Source organism: Rattus rattus, chromosome 17, assembly GCF_011064425.1.
Source record: "Rattus rattus isolate New Zealand chromosome 17, Rrattus_CSIRO_v1, whole genome shotgun sequence".
Lineage (NCBI taxonomy): Eukaryota > Metazoa > Chordata > Mammalia > Rodentia > Muridae > Rattus > Rattus rattus.
This window is the reverse complement of record NC_046170.1, coordinates 26516836-26541757: the sequence shown is the minus strand read 5'-3', so window position 1 is coordinate 26541757 and position 24922 is coordinate 26516836. Positions and strand designations below refer to the sequence as shown.

General features: G+C 43.0%; 1 protein-coding gene across 1 annotated transcript in view; it reads right to left on the bottom strand.

Moving 5' to 3' along the window:
• The window catches only part of Tango6 (transport and golgi organization 6 homolog), a 180310-nt gene that overhangs the window by 39032 nt on the left and 116356 nt on the right, over window positions 1-24922 (bottom strand). Inside the window, exon 16 of the mRNA XM_032887797.1 lies at window positions 9815-9966. Coding sequence (XP_032743688.1) covers window positions 9815-9966 — 152 coding nt within the window. The remainder of the gene's footprint in view (window positions 1-9814; window positions 9967-24922) is intronic.

Sequence of the window (24922 nt, the reverse complement as noted above, 5' to 3'; positions counted from 1 at the left end):
AACACTTATGATAAACTTAGAGCTTGAATAAGAATGCCCCCAAAGACTCTGGCATTTGAATACTTGGTCCCCAGCTGATAGTGCCATTAGGGGACCCTAAGTAGTAGGTATGACCTTGCTGGAGGAAGTACATCAGTGGGGCAGGCTTGCCCCATTTCCAGGTTGCTCTCTTTATTTTATGCTTATGGTTCAACATGTGAGCCTTGCTGGATGTGCTGGCACAAGCCTTTGATCCCAGGACTTTGGGAGGCAGAGACAGGCATATCTCTGTGAGTTCAAGGCCAGCCTGGTCTACACAGAAAGCTCTACGACAGCCAGGGCTACATAGAGAGACATGTCTTTTAAAAAAAGGAAAAAAGAGTGATAAGAAAAGATGTAAGCCTTTAGCTTCCTGCCACCATGCCTTCACTCACCGTCATGGACTCTACCTCTCTTGAGTGGTAAGCCCAAATAAACTCCTTCACACATACGTTAACTTCGCCATGTTTTATCACAGCAATAGAAAAGTAACTACTCCTAACAGTAACCTGGTACCGGGCTTCCCAGCTCAAGTATGAGGGACTTTACTTAAGTAGACTGTTCAAAGGCCTTTGCCTGGGGCACGCCGTGTTTGCTGGATTGAGGACAGGCCTCTTCCTGTGGTGCACTAAAATCTCATTACTTCACACAGTGTGTTGAAGCTGAAAGAGCCTATCAAGGTTTGGCTTCACCCGACACAGTGTTTAACATGAACAAGAAGTTGTGGAAAAAATGACAATGTACTCTAAACAGGCTAAATCTTGACATCAACAAAGAAGAAAAACTTGGATTCCCAGTATGAAGATGAACCTCTTCACTCCTTCCTTCCCTGCCAGCCAACACCTTATAAAATGCAGAATGCTCCCAAATCTGGACCGCTGACAAATTAGGACAGTTCTTGTCAGATCCCACAGTGAGAGGGGCAGATGTCCCCAGAGAAAGAGTGTCCGAGGAGGTTTCAACAGCGAGTTCAACTCTCTCTCTCTCTCTCTCTCTCTCTCTCTCTCTCTCTCTCTCTCTCTCTCTCTCTCTCTTTCTTTCTTTAAATTGGATAGTTTATGTATTTACATTTCAAATGTTGTCCCTTTTTTCCGGTTCCCCTCTCCCATCCCGTCCCCTGCTTCTAAGGGAGGATGCTTCCTCCCATCCACCCCTCCCCCTCAACACCCTGGCATTCCCCACACTGAGAAAAAGAGCCTTCACAGGACCAAGAGCTTCAACTTTCTAACAAAGTAGGTTATGTATCTCCTCTTCCTAACCAGTATGACTTAGGGTCCCAGCTCTGTGCTAGCCCTCTGTGCTTGGTCTACTGAATCCTTTTCTTGTCTTCCATTTTATACTCTACTGAGATTTCTTGACAGAAAGAGTCCTTTTTCTATATACGCTAATGTTCCAAGCATGTGACCAATGCCCAGGAAGGAGAATTGTGGAGAGACAGCACGTTCCTCTTAACATCAAGTTAAGTTCCTTCTCTATCAGTGCGGGAGGCTACGTACCTCTCACACAGGAGGTTTCAGAAGCCTCATTAGATGCTGAAGATGGGACCCTAAGTCATACTGGTTAGGAAGAGGAGATCCATAACCTACTTTGTTAGAAAGTTGAAGCTCTTGGTCCTGTGAAGGCTCTTTTCCTCAGTGTAGGGGAATGCCAGGGTGTTGAGGTGGGAGTGGGTGGATGGGAGAGGAAGCATCCTCATAGAAGCAGGGGGAGGGGGGATGGGAGAGGGGGAACCGGGAAAGGGGATAACATTTGAAATGTAAATACATAAACCATCCAATTAATGATGATGTCACAGTGATCAGGAACAAATCAGATCACTGCATTTCTTCTGCTCTGTCTCCTCATCTCACACAAAGGAAAAGCCCTCTGCAGACTCCCCACTACCCTTTCAGCACTGGCTCCTACTGCTTTCTTCCCCCTCCTCTCTCAAGGCCCCATACGGAATGCTATCCTCCAGGTACGTAGAGAGCCTCTTTCCTCACATCTTTGCTCAAATGTCACTCAGGGGAACACTTTGCTTGTCCATGCCATTTGTGTCCAACAACTAACTGCCTCTTATCTCAGTAGGTGTAACTTCCTAGTGACTTGCTGTTGTGGTGTGAAATATTTATCTACTCTGTACACCTGGTCTCCAGAGTGTCGGATCTGTGAGGACAGAGATTTTCTTCCTGTGTTCACATCTGGCTCTCACCATTCAGCAATGGCTTGGCTATAGGCCCAACTGGCACAGACTATGTGTTCATATGTCTACTGAATGACTAAATAAAATGACCTACTAAAGAATCCGCAGCTGCTGGGTGATGGTGTCGCAGGTCTTTAATCCTAGCACTTGGGAGTCAGAGGCAGGCAGATTTCTGAATTCAAAGCCAGCCTGGTCTACACAGTGAGTTCCAGGACAAGACAGCCAGGGCTACTCAGAAAAACTCTGTCATTAAAAAACAAAAACTAAAAATTAAACAAACAAAAATTGGCAGCTAAGTGGTGTTTCATTAGTTATCTCTTTCATTGTTGAGATCAAATACCTTTCAAAAACATCTTGGAGAATAAGGATTTATTTTGGCTCATAGCTTAAGAAGGAATAAAGTCTCTCACTGTGGAAAGGCATGGAGACAGGAACATGAGGCAGCTACAGCCAGGACGTAGACAGATGAATGCAGATGTTCACCTTCTGTCTCCCCCTTCTCTTTCCATTCAGTCTGAGACTCCAGCCCACTGGGTGAGTCTTCTCTTCCAGTTAAATCTCTCTAGAAACACCCTCACTGACCCCTCTGGGTGTGTCTCTGGGGGATTATAAATCCCAGCAAGATTAACTACAAATAGACCTCCATCCACAGAGACCCACCTGCTTCTGCCTGCTGGTGCTGGGTTAAAGGCCTGTGCAAACCTGCCAGGCTAAGCACATTGCTTTCAACTCAGGATAGTTCACCTTTTGTCCTCAAAGGCTCTCAGCCATCTCATAAGGCAAAGTCAATTCATCCCCAAGACTCTCTGAAGTCGAAACAGTCCCACCATCATTCAAGGTCAGAGTCTCAGTCATTACTCAAGGCAATCTCTTCACTGTGAACCCCCATAAAACAAAACACAAAGGAAAGCATCCGTCTCAGATACAAGAACATAAACACTTATGTTCCCATAGGGAAGACTGAGGGAATTAGCCAGAAAATACCAAGCAAACCTGAAGCCTGTCAGAACAGAACTAAACCCTAGCTCTCCAATTGGCATCTTGGGACCCTTAGTGACATCGTGTATGTGCCAAGGGCCTTGGGAAGCTCCCACCTCCAGTTCCATCAAATATGGCACACGAGTCTGCTCTGAGCCTGAGTTTTCCTTGGTGGACAGCCCATAGTCCTGTATTTCCAACATTGTAGGTTTCTATTTCAATTTAGAATGCCCGAGGGCCTGTGAGGCTCTCGCTGCAGGGAATCCCACCCTGCCATGCACAGCTTGGCTTTAGTGACTTTCTGAAACCTTGGTGCATCCTTGCATGACAACTTGCATTTTGCATGCCTGTGGATGATGTCATCAAGTCTCTTGCCAGCCTGAGATCAAGAATGCCTCTTCTATTTGGTTGTAGTGGCCTCTGTGGGACCTTGGCAGCTGAATCTTGAAAGCCCTTCTCAGGGTGGTCAGGCTTAGGCCCCACTTCTTGATATCAATTGTCTGTATTAGTTACTTCCTTTGTTGTGACAAAACACTTGACAGAAGCATCCTATTTATTTTGGCTCGCAGAAAAAGAGAGGCTACAGTCCATTAGAGTGGGGCGGCATGGCAGAAGATGACTAAGGTCCTGCTCCCTCTGCAGTCAGGAAGCAGGGACAGATGAAAGCTGGTACTCAGCTCGCTTCTCTTTTTGTCTCTTTTTGTTCAGCCAAAGATCGTGAGAGGGGACTATCCTCTCTAAGCTAAATCTCCTGGAAATACCCTCATAGAAACAACCAGAGGGGGCTGGAAAGCCTATCAAGCTGACGATGGAGATGAGCCATCAGAGTGGAGCAAACTTGTAATTCAAGTACCTTGAAAGCTGTGGCAGCCTAAAAAATCCAATGGCTCGGAATACAGCTCAGTGGGAGAGACTTGCCTTGCATATGTATCTGTTTCTCGGTCTCTCTGCCTGTCTGTCTCTCTCTGCCTATCTCTCTCTCTCTCTCTCTCTCTCTCTCTCTCTCTCTCTCTCTCTCTCTCTGCCTGTCTGTCTGTCTGTCTGTCTGTCTGTCTCTGTTTCTCTCTCTCTCACACACACACACATACACACACATATGTGTGTGTGCACCACAAAAACTGTCTGCCTAAAGAAGGGCTTAGAGGATGAAACTCTAAACCTGGCAGGTCTCCAAGCATGTTCAAACTTGCAGTCCACCTAAGGTGGCTGGCTTGGCACTGACAAGGCGAGCGTGGGATGCTACAGGAGAAGAACATCTAAGAGGAGCAGGCGGAAATTATATGGGAGGAACTAGGTTTTCAAATCAGAGGGAATACATTGCTGTCTGAAGGTTTTTTTGTTTTTTTCCTCCCCAATTCAGGTTCTATTAAAGCAAGAGCTGCATGATCCTTCCTGCCTGTGGCTTTTCTAAAATGGCAACACTTTAGTTTTAAGGCACAAAGGCAATCTTGCAAGTCCGCTGTAAACATTGGGAGACAACACAGGAAAATGGTAAAGAGGGTGAATCCTGGAACCAAGTGTCCACATTCCAACCCCAGCCCTGCCACCTGATCCCTGCATACTTTGGCAACTGGTTCAGTCTTTCTGTGCCTCAGTTTCCTCTGTTAGCACTAGATCGGTTGACATACGTAAGGTACTCAGTGCATGCTAATGTGACTACTTTCAAACCTGCAGGAACTAGTCTTCCCAGATTGCCTTACTGTCCTATGCAGTTGTCATTGATTAGATAACACAGTACCCACCACATGCTAAGAACATGATAGAAACTAGAGGATAGGAGAAGGAGAATGAAGACTAATTCTGGGGTTCAGGGATGCAGCTCAGTAGGAGAATGTTTGGCTAGCTTGTGCAAGGCCCTAGATTTGATCTTCAGCACTGTAAGAGAAAGAGGTGAGGGAGGGGGAGGAGGAGAATGATGACAACATCTTGTTATACCCTTTTTATGCTTACATCTTATTAATAACCAGGAAAAGTTTTGGAATAAATGCAGTAAAAAACTACAGGTCTCAAGAAGTGGGCTTTGAGGTTTCAGATGCTCAAATCAGGCCCAGTGTCTCCCTGTCTCTTCCTGCTTCCTGCCAATCCAGCCTTAGAACTCTCAGCCACTCCTGCAGCACCATGTCTGCCTGCATATAGATGCTTCCCACCGTGACAATAATGGGCTAGCCCTCTGAACTGTAAGCCAGTCCCAATGAAATGTTGTCCTTTCTAAGAGTTGCAGTGTCATGGTGTCTCTTCACAGCAATAGAAACCCTAAGACAGCCAGGGACTTCTCTGATGCTCCAGCACCTCTTGGGGTCTGCCATGGAGTCATTGGTGGCTGTCTTCCACTAGATGCCTCAGGCTCAGAAGGCAAAGTGACTTTTTTCTTCAGTCCCTAACAAAAGGCCCACTGAAGGCCCTGGACATCTTGAGGGCACTGGGACCCCACTCTTCACTGCCTACCTGCTCACCAACATCAATGTCACCACCAGCCTACCCCCAAAGGACCCAGAGCTTCCTTAAAGAAAGGCCTAAACACAGAAAGACAAAATGCTTGGCTTCAAACATCACCTCCCCAGTAAGAGCTACCTGGTGTGAGGGCTAATCTTGATTGTCAACCTGATGAGATTTTGAATCACAATGCAAACAAACCTCTAGGCATGCTCTTCTCATGGAGGTGAGAGGAGCTACTCTACATAGGGTGGCTCCATTGCAGGCTGGGGTCCCAGACTGAATAAAAACAGCAGGCAGCTGAGCACCAGCACTGCCTTTCTGCTTTCCTGTCTGCAGATGCAATGTGACCTCATGTTCTTGCTTCAAAGTCCCCACCATGAGAGCCTGTGAGCCACAATAAACCATCTCTTAGATCAGTGGCTAACATTGGGAGTCAGTCCTTTCCTTCTATCACATGGGTCCAGGGGTTAAAAGATCATTAGACTCTGGCACAGCATCTTTACCTTCTGAGCCATCTCACTGGTCCAACCGTGAAATTCTTTTTTTTTTTTTTTAAATACAATTTTGTTTGGTTGGTTTTCTTTCCTTTTTTTTTTTTTTTAAGATTTATTTATTTTATTTATATAAGTACACTGTCACTGTCTTCAGACACACCAGAAGAAGGCATCTGATCTCATTACAGATGGTTGTGAGCCACCATGTGGTTGCTGGGATTTGAACTCAGGACCTCTGGAAGAGCAGTCAGTGCTCTTAACCACTGAGCCATCTCTCCAGCCCAACCGTGAAATTCTTTACTGTCTATTTTCTAGAATAGCATCTCTATGAATATAAGCAATGTTGTGTATTTTGAAAAATGAGATGTCTTAGAAAACTGCTTGAGAATGTAGCAAGCTTCCAAGAAAATCCATTGAATAGATCATTACATGAGACACAAACGCTTCATCACACTGTAGCAGACTACACCATGGGTATTTTAATAGCATTTTCAAGGTTAAAAAAAACCTAAACGAAGCAGCAGCAACAACAAACAAACAACAACAAAGAAGGCACTAAATCAGAATCTAAATCATTTGCTCAAGTGAAACAAGTCAGGAAAGGATCAAGCTGGGCCCCAGTTTCCCATTCCCAAGAAGGTTTAGCAATTTGGTTTTCTTTCAACATGTCAAGGAGTCTCCAATAATGAAAAGAGAAACAAAATCTGACACTTCCTAGGTGTTATAGACAATAGCTCACTATGCTCTATGCTGTGACATCCTTAAGAGAAAGGGAATAAACCAGGGATTGAGGAGGCAAGCTGGTCTTCAAGTTTGGGTTCAGGGATCACCATGTTCAGTGACTGGCCTCGAATTTTACAACAGGTATGGATCCTGGCAGCTCTGAGATGACCACTTGGTGCCTGTGTGACCAAGGAGGGCCATCAAGAGTATTTGTCTAAGACTTTAGGGTAACTAGAAATGACTCCCAGATGACCCAGAGAATGAAGAAAAGGTCAGTCTAGCTTATCTTCAAAGCTTCTTCAAATTTGTCAGCCACACCAGAATCTTTATAACAATTCACTAGTTGTTTTTATGCAAGGGCGAGGAAAATGGAACCTGAAATTAACTGTATAGGCTAAGTCCATTCTTCTAAAATGCTTGGGACCAAACTATTGTAGAGTTCAAATTTTTTGTAGGACATGAAATTTAATTATATTTCATATAAATTTTAGACACTTAGTCAGAAGGTAATTCTATACAACTTTTTGTTTGTTTGTTTGTTTGATTGATTGTTTTTCCAAGACTGGGATTCTCTGTGTAGCACTGACTGTTCTAGAACTCACTATGTAGACCAGGCTGGCCTTAAACCTAGAGATCTATCTCTCTCAGCCTCTCAAGTGCCGGGATTAAAAGCATATGCCACCATTGCCCGGCTCTATACAGCATTTTAAATAATTTTATGAATTGTACCAAGTTTCATGGTATAGAGAATTTTCTAATTGTGAGATCATATTGGCATCAACATTTTGGATTTTAGAGTAGGGATGTTTAATGTGAAAGACATTTTTCAATAAAGAAACAAAAGGGAAAGTTAAGGTTAAGAAATCATTAGAGTAAGCATATAGATTATTAGGGAATCAACAATTAATTGGCTCCTCAAAGTCTCTGTGTCCTACCATAGATCTACTAGCACATATATGCTGATTGCTGTACTGTCCGTAATAGTTAGGAAGTAGGTCCCGCCTAAGAGATGAATGAGGAAAAGAAATGGGACGGGCTCAAGTACACACACACACACACACACACACACACACACACACACACACAACTACACACACATACACTCACACATACACCTACTCACAGACACACACTCATACATACACACACACTCACACATACACACACACATACACACACACTCGCACACACACACTCATACACACCACACACACTCACATACACACTCACACATACACACACACACTCACACACATTCACACACTCTCACACACACACTCTCTCACACATACTCACACATACAGTCTTACACACACATATACACACACTACACACACTCACTCACACACACACACACACACACACACACTCACACACACACACTCTCACACACACACTCACACACACACACACACACACTCACACACACACACACTCTCACACACACCAACTCTCACACACACACCCACACCACACCACACACCACACACACACACACACACACACACACACACACACACACACACACACACACACACACACACACACACACACACTCTCTCACACACACACACACTCCACACACACACACACACAACATACACACACACACACACCACACACACACACCTCACACACACACCACACACATTCCCACACTCCACACACACCTCACACTCCACACACACTCCTCACTCACACACACACACACACACACACACACACTCTCTCACACACACACTCACACACACACTCACACACGCACTCTCTCACACACATACACTCACACACACACTTACACACACACTCTCTCACACACACACTCACACACACACACACACACTCACACGGTGAGAAAATGAGTTGAACTGAAAGGTATCTTGAAGGAAGTAGCTCACATTTAAAAAGATAAACACTGCATGATTTCTCTCACATTTGAATAAAATGCTTTATTTTTATATATGTGTACATGCACATGTGTATACATGTTCATCTACCTGTAATCGTGTGTGTGTGTGTGTGTGTGTGTGTGTGTGTGTGTGTGTGTGTAAATCATGAAACTAAAACGGACTGTGAAAGGTAGGGAAGGTGTTGGGTGCAGTGTTGGATATTCGTGCCACTCAAGTGCCTTCCCCGCTGTGGACTCCCTTTGAAAACTTTGTAAACCCTCAAGGCAGGAAGTGGCAAGGCCCAAGCCTGAGGAGCTCCAGCAGCCAGGCCCCTCTCCAGACCTCCCTAATGTCACAAAGGCGGTCTAGCCTAAGCAACTGCCACAAAGGTCATCTCAATCTCCTTAACAGGACCCTCCCCAGATTATGCTAATTTTAGGTGAAGAGTCTGAACAAAAGCCACCAATCCCTAAATATAAAAACCCACCCATCTCTGAACTTCCACAGAAACCCACCAAGTTTTGAGCATGAAATCACACCAATCCCTGAACAGGAAAACCCACTAATCCCTGAGTTTCCCCAAGCTCAGGACTTGAAATCCCACCAATCCTCACACTAGAAAGCTCTGTGTAGAAAGCTCCACCCCTGAGAAAGCCTAAACAGAGAGAGTTCCTGCTATGTGCGCCTTCCATCCCTGGATGTGTCCTTCCACCTCTCTAATAAATATGAGGTCTGCTGTCTGGTATAACTCTCTCATCAGAAGCCATGAAGCACTGAAGGGAAGAAGTGGGCTGAGGCTCCTGAGCCCCTCAGCTCAGCTGGGATCCTCTCCTCTGGGAGCTGCAACACCTCTGTGTGAAAATCTCATAATGAAACACTTTGTATAATATTTAAAAATAAATAAAATGTTAAAATGAACTAAGTTGAGGAGGGGGAGTCTGAATGGGCAGCCTAGAGAGGTTAAATGACTGGTCTGTCCAGTCAGAGGAAGGCAGCAGCAAATGGAAAAGACCACAGATCTCCTGATGCAAGGTCCCTTGCGTCATCACAGTCTCGTGCAAAACAAACGGAGAGACAGAATCTGCATACAGCACCTCGTGAACCACGGGGCCCAGCAGGAAGTCCAGGCGCTGACACAGCTCCCCCAGGTTGGATAAACTGCTGGCCCTGTGTGCACCATCTGGGTCTTTCACTCCCCGCAGGAAGGTATGGATCAAAGGTTCCCGGTACTTTGAGACCATGTCCCCTGTAGGAAAAAAAATATCAAAATCCTTTTAGCATTTCAACTCTTCAGTGGGGAAACAGAGACACTGCCACGGCCTTGAACTTGCTAGATAACCTCTTCCGAATGTGGGATTAAGGCCTCAACCACACTGAGTTTCAGTCAATTCTGGGGTCCAAGCCAGAGCTATGTGCATGCTGGGTGAGCACTTTCCCCTCTGAGCTCTGTCCCAGCCCTGAGTATGTTCTGTTTTCTATGCTGAAGACAGACTGTGGCAGAGTAAACACCGAGTCCACGTCGATGTTAACAGGGCAGTGATGGCATGGTGCCTTACACTTTGCAGTGGACATATACAACCACTGAGAGTCGACTCGGAGCTCAGCACAATGGTTCATGCCGGTTCAAGCACTCGGGAGGCTGAAGAAAGTTCCTGTGTTCAAAGTCAGCTTGAATACCACAGTTGGCTTCAAGGTGCACTGGGCTACGCGCTAAGATTTCTGTTAGATACGCTAATGTTCTTTAGATATAAAAATTACTAAAGCATTCTTTTACCTTTAAGAGGCCTAAAGATTAGATGGTGGGTGCAGACAGACAAGTGCTCATATCCGTGGTCTTAATACCCTCTCTCCATGCCGGTCTGTGTCTCACTCCTCCCTGTTAACATCGATGTGGACTCGGTGTTTACTCTGCCACAGTCTGTCTTCAGCATAGAAAACAGAACATACTCAGGGCTGGGACAGAGCTCAGAGGGGAAAGTGCTCGCCCAGCATGCACATAGCTCTGGCTTGGACCCCAGAATTGACTGAAACTCAGTGTGGTTGAGGCCTTAATCCCACATTCGGAAGAGGTTATCTAGCAAGTTCAAGGCTACCTTGGATTTATGAGACCTTACAAAAAGCTGTTCAAAGAATCAAGAGAATGGATGTGGCTGAGATCAAACCCAAGTTACCTGACATTTTGGTATTATAATATATTGCATCTGAGATATTTGCAACTAAAGAACATACACTCGGCTACTTCTCTCATGGGACTTTTCTGGAGCAAAAAGGAGCTGCTGCATTCTACAGTGTAATATAGATCCAGGCATGCGTTCTCTGTTCCAATTAGCAGTGTGACCTTGGGGAATGCACTTCATTTCTTTGGACAGAGTAGAGATGAGCCAGTGAGACAAGATCTTTCTTTCTTTCTTTCTTTCTTTTTTTTTTTTTTTTTTTTTTTTCTGTTTTTGGAGCTGAGGACCGAATCCAGGGCCTTGCACTTGCTAGGCAAGCGCTCTACCACTGAGCTAAATCCCCAACCCCGAGACAAGATCGTTCTGGACTTCTGGTTATAAATCTGCATGCTGGTGAGTCATTTGGTTTCGTTAAAGGGGGAATGAGAGCTAAGAGTCCCAGGAAAGAAGAGGAGGTATTATTCACTCATTCACCACCGCCCAGCTCTACTAAGAGCTGTCATCTTCAGGAGTATAAGCACTATGAACTTATTTTATGGGAAGGATATTTTGCCTGCATGGATATCTGTGCACATGCATGCTGTGCTCACAGAAGCCAGAAGAGGGCGTTAGATCTCCTGGAACTGGAGTTACAGACAGCTGTGAGCCATCATGTGGGTGCTGGGAATTGAACTCAGATCCTCTGGAAGAGCAGCAGTACTCTTAACCACTGAGCCACCTCTCCAGCCCTCAGCCAGTGTTACTTCATCCAACCTAACCTCGGTGTCCCTGAAATGACCCTTTGCTGTCACTCAAGGCCCAACTCACTATTGTTCATTGCTCACTTCACACTGAGGATTTGAGACAACTCACAACAGGCAACATTGAAACCAGTCATTATTAAAATAAAATTTTGAGACAGGGTTTTCAAACAGCCCAGGCTGTCCTCAAACTCCCTAAATAGTTGAGAATGATGATGAACTTCTGATCCTCCTGCTTCCTCCTTCCAAATGCCAGAATTACAGAACTGTGCTGCCATGCCCAGCTTAGGTGGTGCTGGAGATCAAGCCCAGGGCTTTGTGTGTGCTCAGCAACCTTTACCAACTGAGCTACATCTGCAGCCATAAAATGAATATTTTACAACTCTACAGCAAATGAGGACTGCAGACATCCAAAGTTAAGTATAGTTAGTGCAAATGAACTCAAAATTTAGTTTAGTAATTTCTGGTAGCTAAGTCAGAAAGGGAAACATAGCTCTCATTATCCAATAAAAGAAGGAACAAAATTTACTAGAAGAGAAAAACTGAAGGACGAATACTAAGGAGTCTGTCATCAATTCAATTAGCAACTCTTTTGGGGGGGGGGTGTGCCACTGGCGGGGATGATAACTGAACTAATGCCTCACACATGCCCCTGGTCCAGCAAATCTTGAGCACCAACAATATCACAATTATGTTCTTAAATATAGCATCAACAGTGCTGGAGAGATGGCCCAGTGGTTAGAAGTGTACTGCTCTTCCAAAGGACCTGGGCTCAGACCCCAGTACCCACCTCAGGGGGCTCACAGTTGCTGGTACCTCTACTCCCAGGGACTCTAACAACACCTTTTCTGGCCTCTGTGGAGACCTGCACTAATGTGCATATACCAGCATAATTAAAAATAAAATTAAAATCTTAAAAAATACAATAAACTACAAATAGAGCTGTCAGCAGAAACCAACCCTATGAAGTAGAAAAGAGAAGAGGGCTTGTTGAAAGCTGGGAGCAAGAGCCATCAAAAGCTCTCAGATGAAGATGGTGGAGGAACAGCCACAGGAGTAAGGAAGTAAGAAGAGTATGGACTACAGAGAGCTCGCTCCTATCATTCAACTGCATTAACAGAATACATAATATTCATATGATAGTCTAAGAGTGCACACAGTACCTTAACAAAGGTACAATGTATCCTTTAAAAAAAAAAGATTTATTTATTTTTATGTATGTGAGTACACTGTTGCTGTCTTCAGTCACACCAGAAGAGGGCATCGGATCCTATCACAGGTGGTTGTGAGCCACCAGGTGGTTGCTGGGAATTGAACTCAGGACCTCTGGAAGAGCAGTCAGTGCTCTTAACCACTGAGCCATCTCTCCAGCCCCAGCATATCTTTGATTGGTATAAACCCGGCCCTTACCTAAGCTTCCTAATTCCTTTCAAACCAAGCAATCATTTAAGGGCACTTCCCACCACCCCATCCCACATATGCCCAAGAACTTGAAGCCTCTGTGGGTCAGCACTCAGGACTCGGCTGCACCCTGGCCAGCTGGTTCTGGGCCCTCCTGCAGCCTTCTTTTACATACATGAGATCGGTCACAACTTTGCTCAAAATTGGTCTTCTTAAGAGACTTTCTGGGGCTTTAGTTGGTGCTCACCAATCTTTTCTCTCCCTTGATTCTACCATGCCACATGATTAGGGTCTCAAGAGTACTGGTATGTGTCCCAGTCTCTAAGTAGAATTTACCCTGACCAGGTTTCTGTGGAGGACAAAACGAATACACACAGTCTAAGGAAATGGCTTCCAGGCTACAATTGAGTATAGGCACTGAATTAAAAGAGGTTATATTAGGGATTCTTAATTTGGATCTTTCTTTGCTTCCTTCCTTTAAAAAAAGATTTATTTGTTTAGTTTTTCTTCATTATGTTAACACAACAGAACAGGACATCAGATTCCATGGGACAATAGTTATAGATGGTTATGAGCTGCCATGTGGGTGCTGAGACGTGAACTCAAGATCTCTAGAAGAGCAGTATGTCATCTCTCCAGCCCCTACTTTGGACATTTCAGTCTGTACTATGTTGTTGCATGTGTTTTCCTGACATGCTTCCATTCTTTCTTGGAAATAGTACTCTTAGTTTTGTCCAGGTTTACCCTCCTGTGTGACTTAAGCGGTCTCCCTTGGTTTGAGTACATCAAGGTGGATACAGCTCTATGTGTTAAAATGGTCTTAGGCACGGCATCCGATCAGTTCTGGACACCAAGGTGTGAAGGCAGGCCTTCTGGGAGGGAGGACACCAGAACTCTACGGTCTCGGTGACACAAGGTACCAGAAGATAAGGCCTGAAAGGTGAAGGTGGCAGGGCAGAAAGATGGAATAAACCTGGCTTGAATGATCCCATGGGTTGAGGAATTGCTGCTATACTGGGTCTCAGGTGGAAACTGACTCCTATGAAAGCCATTGATGGTGCCTTCTATTCCCTGCTGCCACAGGCACTGACTGGCATGATGTTAAACTCCCTGCCCTTTAAACTGTAGCATCCTGCTATGTCAGTTCTACATCTAACAATACAAAACCCAAAAAGTTAAACTTGCCAAAACATCGGAACTTAATATTTGTACATTATTTTTTAAAGACTTCTTTTTACTATTTTAAAATTCTATGTATATGAGTGTCCATGTGTGCTTAAGTGCACCATGGAGTACAGAAGAGGGTGCTGGGTTCTTTGGAGCTGGAGTTACAAGTGGTTGTGAGCCACCATGTGGATGTTGGGAACTGAATTTGTGTCGTCTGTAAGAGCAGCAGGTACTCTTAACCACCTAGCCACCTCTCCAGTCTCCTAAAATATTTTAATCTTGACTTAAGGCACATATTAGTAAAGCAGCTTCCAAATTAACTAACTAACTAACTTACTTACTTACTTACTTACTTACTTTATTTATTTATTTATTTATTTATTTATTTATTTATTTATTTATTTATTATGCTTTTTGTTTTGTTTTGAGATGAGGTCTCCCTGTGTAACCCCAGAGGTTCTGGAACTCATTCTGTAGACCAAGCTGTCCTCAATCTCAAAGGTCCACATGTCTCTGCCTCCCGAATGCTGGGATTAAAGGAATGCACCACTACTGCCTAGCTCCAAGTTAACTTTAAAGGCAACATTTACTTTAAAAAAAAAAATGCTTCTGGTTTCCAACTGTGCCCAGAGCTGACCCTGTGCCACAGCTCTCTGTGGCCAGATCCTATGGGGAGAGAGCTGGATTCTCAGAAGTGCAGACAATCCTAAGAGCACAGGTGAGACCATTACTTCTGCTCACATTCCTGGTCCAAGAGGAACCTGCCTGGAGCCCTCTGGACACAGGAACTGGGGAGCAGTCTGGAGCAGGATCCTTCCAGTTTCTGTCTGCGCCCGGAGCTGACCCTGTGCCTGTACCTAGATCCTGCTGGGAGAAAACGGGTCTCCAGGAGTGCTAACACACAGGCTTACAGGAAGGTCAAGCCACTGTCAGAGACAGCAAGACCACCTAACATCAGAGCTAAGCAAATGGTGAGAGGCAAGGGCAAGAACCTAAACAACATAAACCAAGGCCACTTGGCATCATCAGAACGCAGGTCCCCACCACAGCAAGCCCTGGATACCCCAACACACCAGAAAAGCAAGATTTTGATTTAAAATCATGAATCATGATGATGTTAGAGGACTTTAAGAAGGACATAAATAACTCCCTTAAAGAAATACAGGACAACACATGTAAATAGGTAGAAGCCCTTAAAGAAAAAAAGACAAGAATCCCTTAAAGAATTACAGGAAAACACAACCAAACAGGTGAAAAACCATTCAGGATCTAAAAATGGAAATAGAAACAATAAAGAAATCACAAAGGGAGAAAACCCTGGAGATAGAAAACCTAGGAAAGAGATTAGGAGTTATAAATGCAAGTATTACCAACAGAATACAAGAGATAGAAGAGAGAATCTCGGGGGCAGAAGATACCATAGAAAACATTGACACAACCATCAAAGAAAGTGCAAAACACAAAACTCTCAATTAACATAAATGGAGAAACCAAGATATTCTGTGACAAAACCAAATTTACACAATATCTTTCCACAAATCCAGTCCTACAAGGGATAATAGATGGAAAACTCCAACACAAGGAAGGAAACTATACCCTAGAAAAAGTAAGAAAGTAATCTAATTTCAACTAACCCAAAAGAAGATAGCCACATAAACATAATTCTACCTCTAACAACAAAAATAACAATCATCGGTCCCTAATATCTCTCAACACCAATGGACTCAATTCCCCAATAAAAAGACATAGACCAACAGACTGTTTACAGAAAGAGGACCCAGCATTTTGCTGCATACAGGAAACACACCTCAGTGACAAAGACAGATACTACCTCAGAATAAAAGGCCAGAAAAAAATTTTCCAAGCAAATGGTTCCCAAAAGCAAGCTGGAGTATCTACTCTAATATCAAATAAAACTGACTTTCAACCAAAAGTTATCAGAAAAGATAAGGAAGGACACTTCATATTCATCAAAGGAAAAATCCAAGAAGATGAACTCTCAATCCTGAGTGTCTATGTTTCAAGTGCAAGGACACCCACATTCATAAAAGAAACCTTACTAAAGCAAAGTATACATTGTACCTCACAAAATATGTAGCTCACAAAATATAGTGGGAGACTTCAACACCCCATTATCGGCAATGGACAGATCGTGGAAACAGAAACTAAACAGAGACACAGAAAAACTAACAGAAGTTATAAACCAAATGGATTTAACAGGTATCTATAGAAGATTTCATCCTAAAACAAAAGAATATACCTTCTTCTCAGTACCTCATGGTATCTTCTCCAAAACTGACCATATACATGGTCACAAAACAGGCCTCAACAGATACAAGAAGATTGAACCAATCCCATGCATCCTATCAGATCACCATGGACTAAGGCTGGTCTTCAATAACAACAAAAATGACAGAAAGCCCACATACACATGGAAGCTGAATAAGGCTCTACTCAATGATAACTTGGTAAAGGAAGAAATAAAGAAATTAAAGACTTTTTGGAATTTAATGAAAATGAAGGAACAACATACCCAAACTTATGGGACACAATGAAAGCAGTGCTATGAGGAAAACTCATAGCTCTGAGTGCCTCCAAAAAGAAACTGGAGAGAGCATACACTAGCAGCTTGACAGCACATCTTAAAGCTCTAGAACAAAAAGAAGCAAATACACCCAAAAGGAATAGACGACAGGAAATAAACTTAGGGCTGAAATCAACCAAGCAGAAACAAAAAGAACTATTCAAAGAATCATCAAAACCAGGAACTGGTTATTTGAGAAAATCAACAAGATAGATAAACCCTTAGCCAGACTAACCAGAGGGCACAGAGACAGTATCCAAATTAACAAAATCAGAAATGAAAAGGGAGACATAACAACAGAAACCGAGGAAATTCAAAACAATCATCAGATCCCCTACTACAAAAGCCCATACTCAACAAAACTGGAAAATCTGAATGAAATGGACAATTTCTAGACAGATACCAGGTTCCAAATTTAAATCAAGATCAGATAAACCATCTAAACAACACCATAACTCCTAAAGAAATAGAAGAAGTCATTAAAACTCTCCCAACGAAAAAAAATTCCAGGACCAGAATTCTATCAGACATTCATAGAAGACCTAATAACCAATACTGTCCAAACTATTCTACACAATAGAAACAGAAAGAACACTACCCAATTCCTTCTATGAAGCCACAAGTGAACTTATATCTAAAACATACAAAGACCCAACAAAGAGGGCTGCAGAGATGGCTCAATGGTTAAGAGCATTGACTGCTCTTTCAGAGGTCCTGAGTTCAATTCCCAGCAACCACATACATGGTGGCTCACAACCATCTGTAATGGGATCCGATGCCCTCTTCTGGTGTGTCTGAAGACAGCTACAGTGTGTTCATATACATAAAATAAATAAATCTTTAAAAAAAAATCCAACAAAAAAAGAGAACTTCGGATCAATTTCCCCTATGAATATCAATGTGAAAATACTCAATAAAATTATCGCAAACTGAATCCAAGAACACATCAAAACAATCATCCATCTTAATCAAGTAGGCTTCATCGCAGGGACACAGGGATGGTTCATTATATAGAAATCCACCAACATGATCCACTATATAAACAAACTCAAAGAAAAAAACCACATGATCATCTCATTAGATGCTGAGAAAGCATTTGACAAAATTCAACAGCACTTCATGTTAAAAATATTGGAAAGATCAGGAATTCAAGGCCCATACCTAAAAATAGTAAAAGCAATATACAGCAAACCAGTAGCCAACATCAAACTAAATGGAGAGAAACTTGAAGCAATCCCATTAAAATCAGGGACTAGACAAGGCTGCCCATGCTCTCCCTACCTATTCAATATAGTATTTGAAGTCCTAGCCGGAGCAATTAGACAACAAAAGGAGGTCAAAGGGATACAAATTGGAAAGGAAGAAGTCAAATATCACCATTTGCCGATGATATGATAATATATTTAAGTGACCACAAAAATTCCACCAGAAAACTCCAAAACCTGATAAACAACTTCAGCAAAGTGGCTGGATATAAAATTAACTCAAACAAATCAGTAGCCTTTCTCTACTCAAAGAATAAACAAGCTGAGGAAGAAATTAGGGAAATGACACCTTTCATAATAGTCCCAAGTAATATAAAATACCTTGGTGTGACTCTAACCAAGCAAGTAAAAGATCTGTATGAGAACTTAAATCTCTGAAGAAAGAAATTGAAGATCTCAGAAGATGGAAAGATCTCCCATGCTCATGGATTGGCAGGATTAATATAATAGAAATGGCCATTTTGCCAAAAGCAATCTACAGATTCAACGCAATTCCCATCAAAATCCCAAGTCAATTCTTCATAAAGTTAGAAAGGTCAATTTGCAAATTCATTTGGAATAACAAAAAACCCAGGATAGCAAAAACTATTCTCAACAATAAAAGAACTTCTGGGGAAATCACCATCCCTAACCTCAAGCTGTATCACAGAGCAATAGTGATAAAATTTGCATGGTATTGGTACAGAGACAGGCAGGTAGATCATGGAATAGAATTGAAGACCCAGAAATGAACCCACACACCTATGGTCACCTGATCTTTGATAAAGAAGCTAAAACTATCCAGTTGAAAAAGGACAGCATTTTCAACAAAAGGTGCTGGTTCAACTGGAGGTCAGTATGTAGAAGAATACAAATTGATCTATTCTTATCTCCTTGTACAAAGCTCAAATCCAAGTGGATCAAGGACCTTGACATAAAACCAGATACACTCAAACTAATAGAAGAGAAAGTGGGGAAGAGTGTCCACATATGGGCACACGGGGAAATTTCCTAAACAGAACACCAATGGCTTATGCTTTAAGACCAATAATAGACAAATAGGACTTTATAAAATTGCAAAGCATCTGTATGGCAAAAGACATTGTCATTAGGACAAAATGGCAACCAACAGATTAGAAAAAGATCTTTATCAATCCTACATCCAATAGAGGGCTAATATCCAATATATACAAAGAACTCAAGAAGTTAGACTCCACAGAATCAAATAACTCTATTAAAAATGGGGTACAGAGCTAAACAAAGAATTCTCAACTGAGGAATATCAAATGGCTGAGAAGCACCTAAAGAAATGTTCAATATCCTTAGTCATCAGGGAAATGCAGATTAAAACAACCCTGAGATTCCACCTCACACCAGTCAGAATGGCTAAGATAAAAAAACTCAGATGTCAACAGATGCTGGCAAGGATGTGGAGAAAGAGGAACACTCCTCTATTGTTGGTGGGATTGCAAGCTGGTACAACCACTCTGGAAATCAGCCTGAAGGTTCTCCAAAAATTGGACCTGAGGACCCAGCTATACCACTCCTGAGCATATACCTAAAAGATACACCAACATATAAAAAGGACACATGCTCCACTATGTTCATAGCAGCCTTATTTATAATAGCCAGAAGCTGGAAAGAACCCAGACATCCCTCAACAGAGGAATCGATACAGAAAATGTGGTACATTTACACAATGGAGTACTACTCAGCTATTAAAAACAGTGACTTCATGAAATTTATAGGCAAATGGATGGAACTAGAAAATATCATCCTGAGTGAGGTAACCCAATCACAAAAAAATCACACATGATATACACTCAATGATAAGTGGATATTAGTCCAAAAGCTTGGATTACCCAAGATACAATCTACAAACCTCAAGAAGAAGGACAAAGTGCAGATGCTTCAGTCCTTCTTAGAAGGGCGAACAAAAATATTCATAGGAGTCAATACAGGGACAAAGTTGGAACAGAGACCATCCAGAATGGCCATCCAGAGGCTGTCCCACCTAGGGATCCAGCTCATATACATACAGTCACCAAACCCAGACAACATTGCTGATGCCAAGAAGTGCATGCTGACAGGAGCCTGATATAGCTGTCTGCTGAGAGGCTCAGCCAGAGCATGACAAATACAGAGGCAAATGCTCACAGCCAAGCACTGAACTGAGAATGTGGGTCCCATTGGAGGAGTTGGGGAACGAATTAAAGAAGCTGAAGGGGTTTGCAACCCTGTAAGAACAACAATGCCAACCAACCAGAGCTCCCAGGGACTAAACCACCATCCAAAGAGTACACATGGACTGACCCATGGCTCCAGCTGCGTATGTAGCAGAGGATGGCCTTGTTGGGCACCAAAGGGAGGAGAAGTCCTTGGTCCTGCCAAGACTTGACACCCGCCCCCAGTGTAGGAGAATGTCAGGGCAGGAGGTAGAAAGGGGTGCGTGGATGGGTGGGAGAACACCCTCATAGAAGAAGGAGGAGGGGGATAGTATAGGGGGTTTGGATAGGAAACCAGGAAAGGGCATAACATTTGAAATGTAAATTTAAAAAATACAATAAAAAAATTAAGCTCAGTAATTTTCCTTTTTTGAAGAAAAAATTTAACTGTGTCAATATATTGGTATTCAGCATGACTCTTATATTTGCACATTCTCTTTTTAAAATAATTTATTCATTTTTTATGTGCATTGTTGTTTTGCCTGCATATATATCTGTGTGACAGTGTCAGATCTTGGAGTTACAGACAGTTGTGAGCTGCCATGTGGGTGCTGGGAAATATTCTTGTCCTCTGGAAGATCAGTCAGTGCTTGGAACTCTCTCTCCAGCTCTTGCATTTGCACATTCTTTTGCACACACACAAGGATTTTCAAAAAAAGCTAAATCATATCTAGACACCTGTTAACCTACTTAAAAAACAAAAACAAAACCACTATTCCCATTAGAAGCTTGGGAGGATGGGTTATATGCTCAGTATTTGTACCTACTGGCCAACTCATTCAACTAAATTAAAATCTGAGGCCCTAAGATACCCACAAGTACTCACTGTTATCTGCTTAAGCAACAAACCACATTTATCCTACCCAGAAAAGGGCTTTCAGTTCTTTGTTTCCTTAACCTAGATGTGCGATGCTCCCATGGCTTCACGGCATCTTCCTGGAGTCACCAGCCTCTAAACCTTCCCAGACCTTGTTTTTGGACAATGGGGCACAAATGCCCCCAACCCGCCATAGGCAAACATTCGCTGTTTTCTTCTGGTCTCCTTGACGATATGCAGGTCTTATGGGTTTCATGAAGAACAACTTTCAAATTTCCCACTCCTACTTTCAGGAAGTACTCCGTGCAGACATCAGTCACAGCATAGGACATTCCTGGAAACTGAGGCTAGAGGAGTTGGCCATTTCCCAACAGCCCAGACAGGTGAACACAATGAAGCCTGGGCCAGCTCGTCTGTTACAGCCTACAAAGGGCTTTTACTTCATGAAATTGTAATATCACCCGGCTATCTGTAACTCTGTCTTCCCCTGAAGTCAGCAACCACCTTACTAAGTTCTATGTTCAAGAAAATTATGGAAGAATTTAAATTTGTTTGAACAACTTCATACAGAGAAAAGTACTTTGGTAGGTAAAATATTAAGCCCACAGTACGAAGAAAGTAGAAGAGTTAACCCTGTTTTGGACTTGCCCAATTAACAGTGTCAAATAGTCAAAACCATAGTGTTTCACATGACTGAGTCAGAGTCACTGCAAAAAAGAACAAGAACTTTTCCTCAGGCTCCATTCCCATTAGTTTAGGCCAGGCACAGGGCTGTGGGGCCATGTGACACTGCAGTCTGCTCCTGCTGATACAAAGGGGCAAACAGGAGATATGATAAGATCTGATCTGTCACCTGCTACTCTGTCCTTGCTGTGATAAACTGACTTGTTGCCATGTGTCCCAGAGTCAACACTGCAATTCTGTCAAGGTCACGAGAAAATCAGCCCAGCATGGTGTATCTAACAGGCAGGATTTCCTCTTTAAAAGCCATTTAGAAAATTAAACAATTTAAATGTAATTAACTTTTGACGGATTTCGTCCTTTAAAAAAACATGGGTAAATTTTGATCTATTAACAATTACTTTGTGGCCTTGACTGCTCCTGAGGCTCAGGGGAAATCACTTTTTTTCCAATTTCATTCTCCTTCCCTTTCCACACAGCTGCAGATAAGGGGAGCGTCATGTAGAGCACACAGGTGCGGTGCAGCCTAGGCAGCCGTGAGCCAATGCTGTGCGCTCCTCAAGCCGAGTTCGCTGCAAAGGCCAGGATGCTCTTTACCCTCCTGTAAGCAACTAAGATTTTGAGGTAGCTTTTAAAAAAAAAAAAAAAAAAAAAAAGCTCTAGTCTTGTGTCACAAATCACAAAAGTAAACTTGAAAAGAGGCTGCTCCCAGGCCACCAAGCTGACTCCGGTTCCCAGGCAGAGTCTCTTTCCTTCTCCTGACACAGGGACATTTACTTGGCTCCCCATTAAGAACGGCAGGAACTTCCGTTCTAAAACAAAAGGGCATGAACGTGGCCAGCTGACTGCTCCACATCTCTGACATTTCAAGGTCCTTATAATCTTCATATTTCTTTGTTTAACTTTATAAGGCACAGGCAGGAGAGAGGCAGTGCCTAAGTCTTGAAAGCAGTAATAAACGCAGGGCACAATGGGAGTGAGGGCCTTTATTCATGGACAGACACGAATTTCCACTCAACAGCCTGGGTGAAGAACTAGGATCCTATTCATTCTAGGCTGAGGAGAACAAAAGATTCTCCACTGCTTTCTTGTTTTCAAGTCTTACGTACTGCTCCTTCCTTCTTAGTTTCACGACTGAGCACCTGTGATTTCCTACGCAGCAGAGAGGATGGTAAATGGCCCATGAAAGCTGAGGTGCAGGGACAGCAGTGCAGAGCACAAAGGCTTCAGCCATCCTCTGTCCTGATGGGGCTTGTCAGGCAGGCCGGTCACAAGTAGTCACTGGGCAGGAATGCAGGGTAGTCCCTGGATGGGTTCACCTACTGGTGTCTACATGTCAGGACCCACTCTTCTACCGACGGCTAACGACCGCCACTTCGTCACCCTCTTGTAAGGTAACGCAACCAAGAGGTGACCCTGAACCCTGCTGGCCAGCTACATTGCCAGGCCCCTTCCTGATTTTGTTTCAGGGCACCTTATTGCTTTATCACATGGACAACCTAAGAGAGTGACTCAGAAGCAGACTGAATGCATACTCTGACAGGCTTCAGTGAGACCCTGACAAGACTCCCGTGAGACAAGGTATTAAACACACAGAAGTTAAAATAGATAGGAGAAATGTAGCCCAGACATGTTGTTGGTACCAGTAGTCTCTCAAGAATGTCTCAAAGATGCTGCAAAAACATCTTACCTCCAAATATTTCTTTTAAAATTTTTAAATGATGTGTATATGAGCATGTCTGTACAGAGGCATGCAGCTGCCTAAGGAGTCAGAATCCCGGGAAATGGAGGTTCAGGTGGCTGTGAGCTACCTCACATGGATGCTGGGAACTCGGGGACTCTGGGATCTACAAGAGCTGCACACGTTTAATTGCTAAAGCATCTCTCTAGCCCCCTTACAAACATTTCTACTACTAAGGTAACAGTGCTTAAGGCAATGGGCTGGCAAACAGTTCATTACTAACTACACTGCTTCAGAGTCCAGTTAGCCATTCAAAACGCATCCCCATGGATTAGACAGCCCACTAGTTAACTAACTATACTGCTTCAGGGTCCAGATAGATTAGACAGCCCACTAGTTAAAAATGTAAACTAATCCTACAGGAATATAACTGGAAGCTGCTAACTACATAATAATAAATGCCTTAAATGTCTTTGTTCGTTTGGCTGGCCTTGAACTTCTGATGCTCCTGCTTCCACCTCCAGAGTGCTGGGATCACAGTTTAAGTACAGCCGGTCATCAGGCATACGAGGCAAGCATTCTACTAACTGAGCTATATACCTCGGTCCCAGTTAATCTTAATAAACCTCCCACTTGCTTTTTATAAGCTGTGGATGAATGAGAAAGATTTGACAGTGGAACAACTTTTGAAAACTGATTACTTTTTCCTGATGGTCAAATCTGCATAAGCATTTATACAGAAAGGTTTTAAATGGGAAAGAGAAGAAAGAAGAGGACCAGAGGTACCAACGTCCTAACTCATACATCAACTGGCAAAACTATGGGTTTTTTCCATCTCTTCAGAGAGCAGTGATGTACAAATAAGGAGCAGAGATAAGTATCTTCTTGAAAGAGTCAAACAATGCACAGGAAATTCTTTGTATCAATGGGCTCTTGGCAACCCAGTATGCTACAGTCATGTAGGCTTCAACGGGAAGGTGGAGGGGTCAGAATGGTGTAGTTATGTATTAACTAAGTTAGTCATTCTACTTCAACTGCTCACTGACACCCCCACACACACACCCACAGATGGGCTTCATCTGTACAAAGGCACCGCTTATGGGAAGTGTGCAGAAAGAAACTGTAGCAACAAGACAAACAGATCTATTCTCCTGAAAAGGGTGCCCCAGGCAGAAACAGACTCCAGGAACTTCCTTCAAGGGTAGAATTCAAAATCCAGAAACATGTTCACAACAAGGAAAAAACCCGTTTTAAATTATTTTAAAAGATGAAAGAGAATAAAAAAAATCTAGAGTTAAATGGAGATTTTACTTTACATTTGGTGATGGTGAAAGTATTAAAACTACTCAGATGATTTAAAGACTTTGATTGGCTACATAAATGTTCTAACTTGTTCCAGAGGAGACCGTTCCATTCACAGTACCCATGTCGTGGTTCCCAATTGTCAGTAACTTAGTTCCAGGGATCTGATGTCCTCTTTTGGCCTCT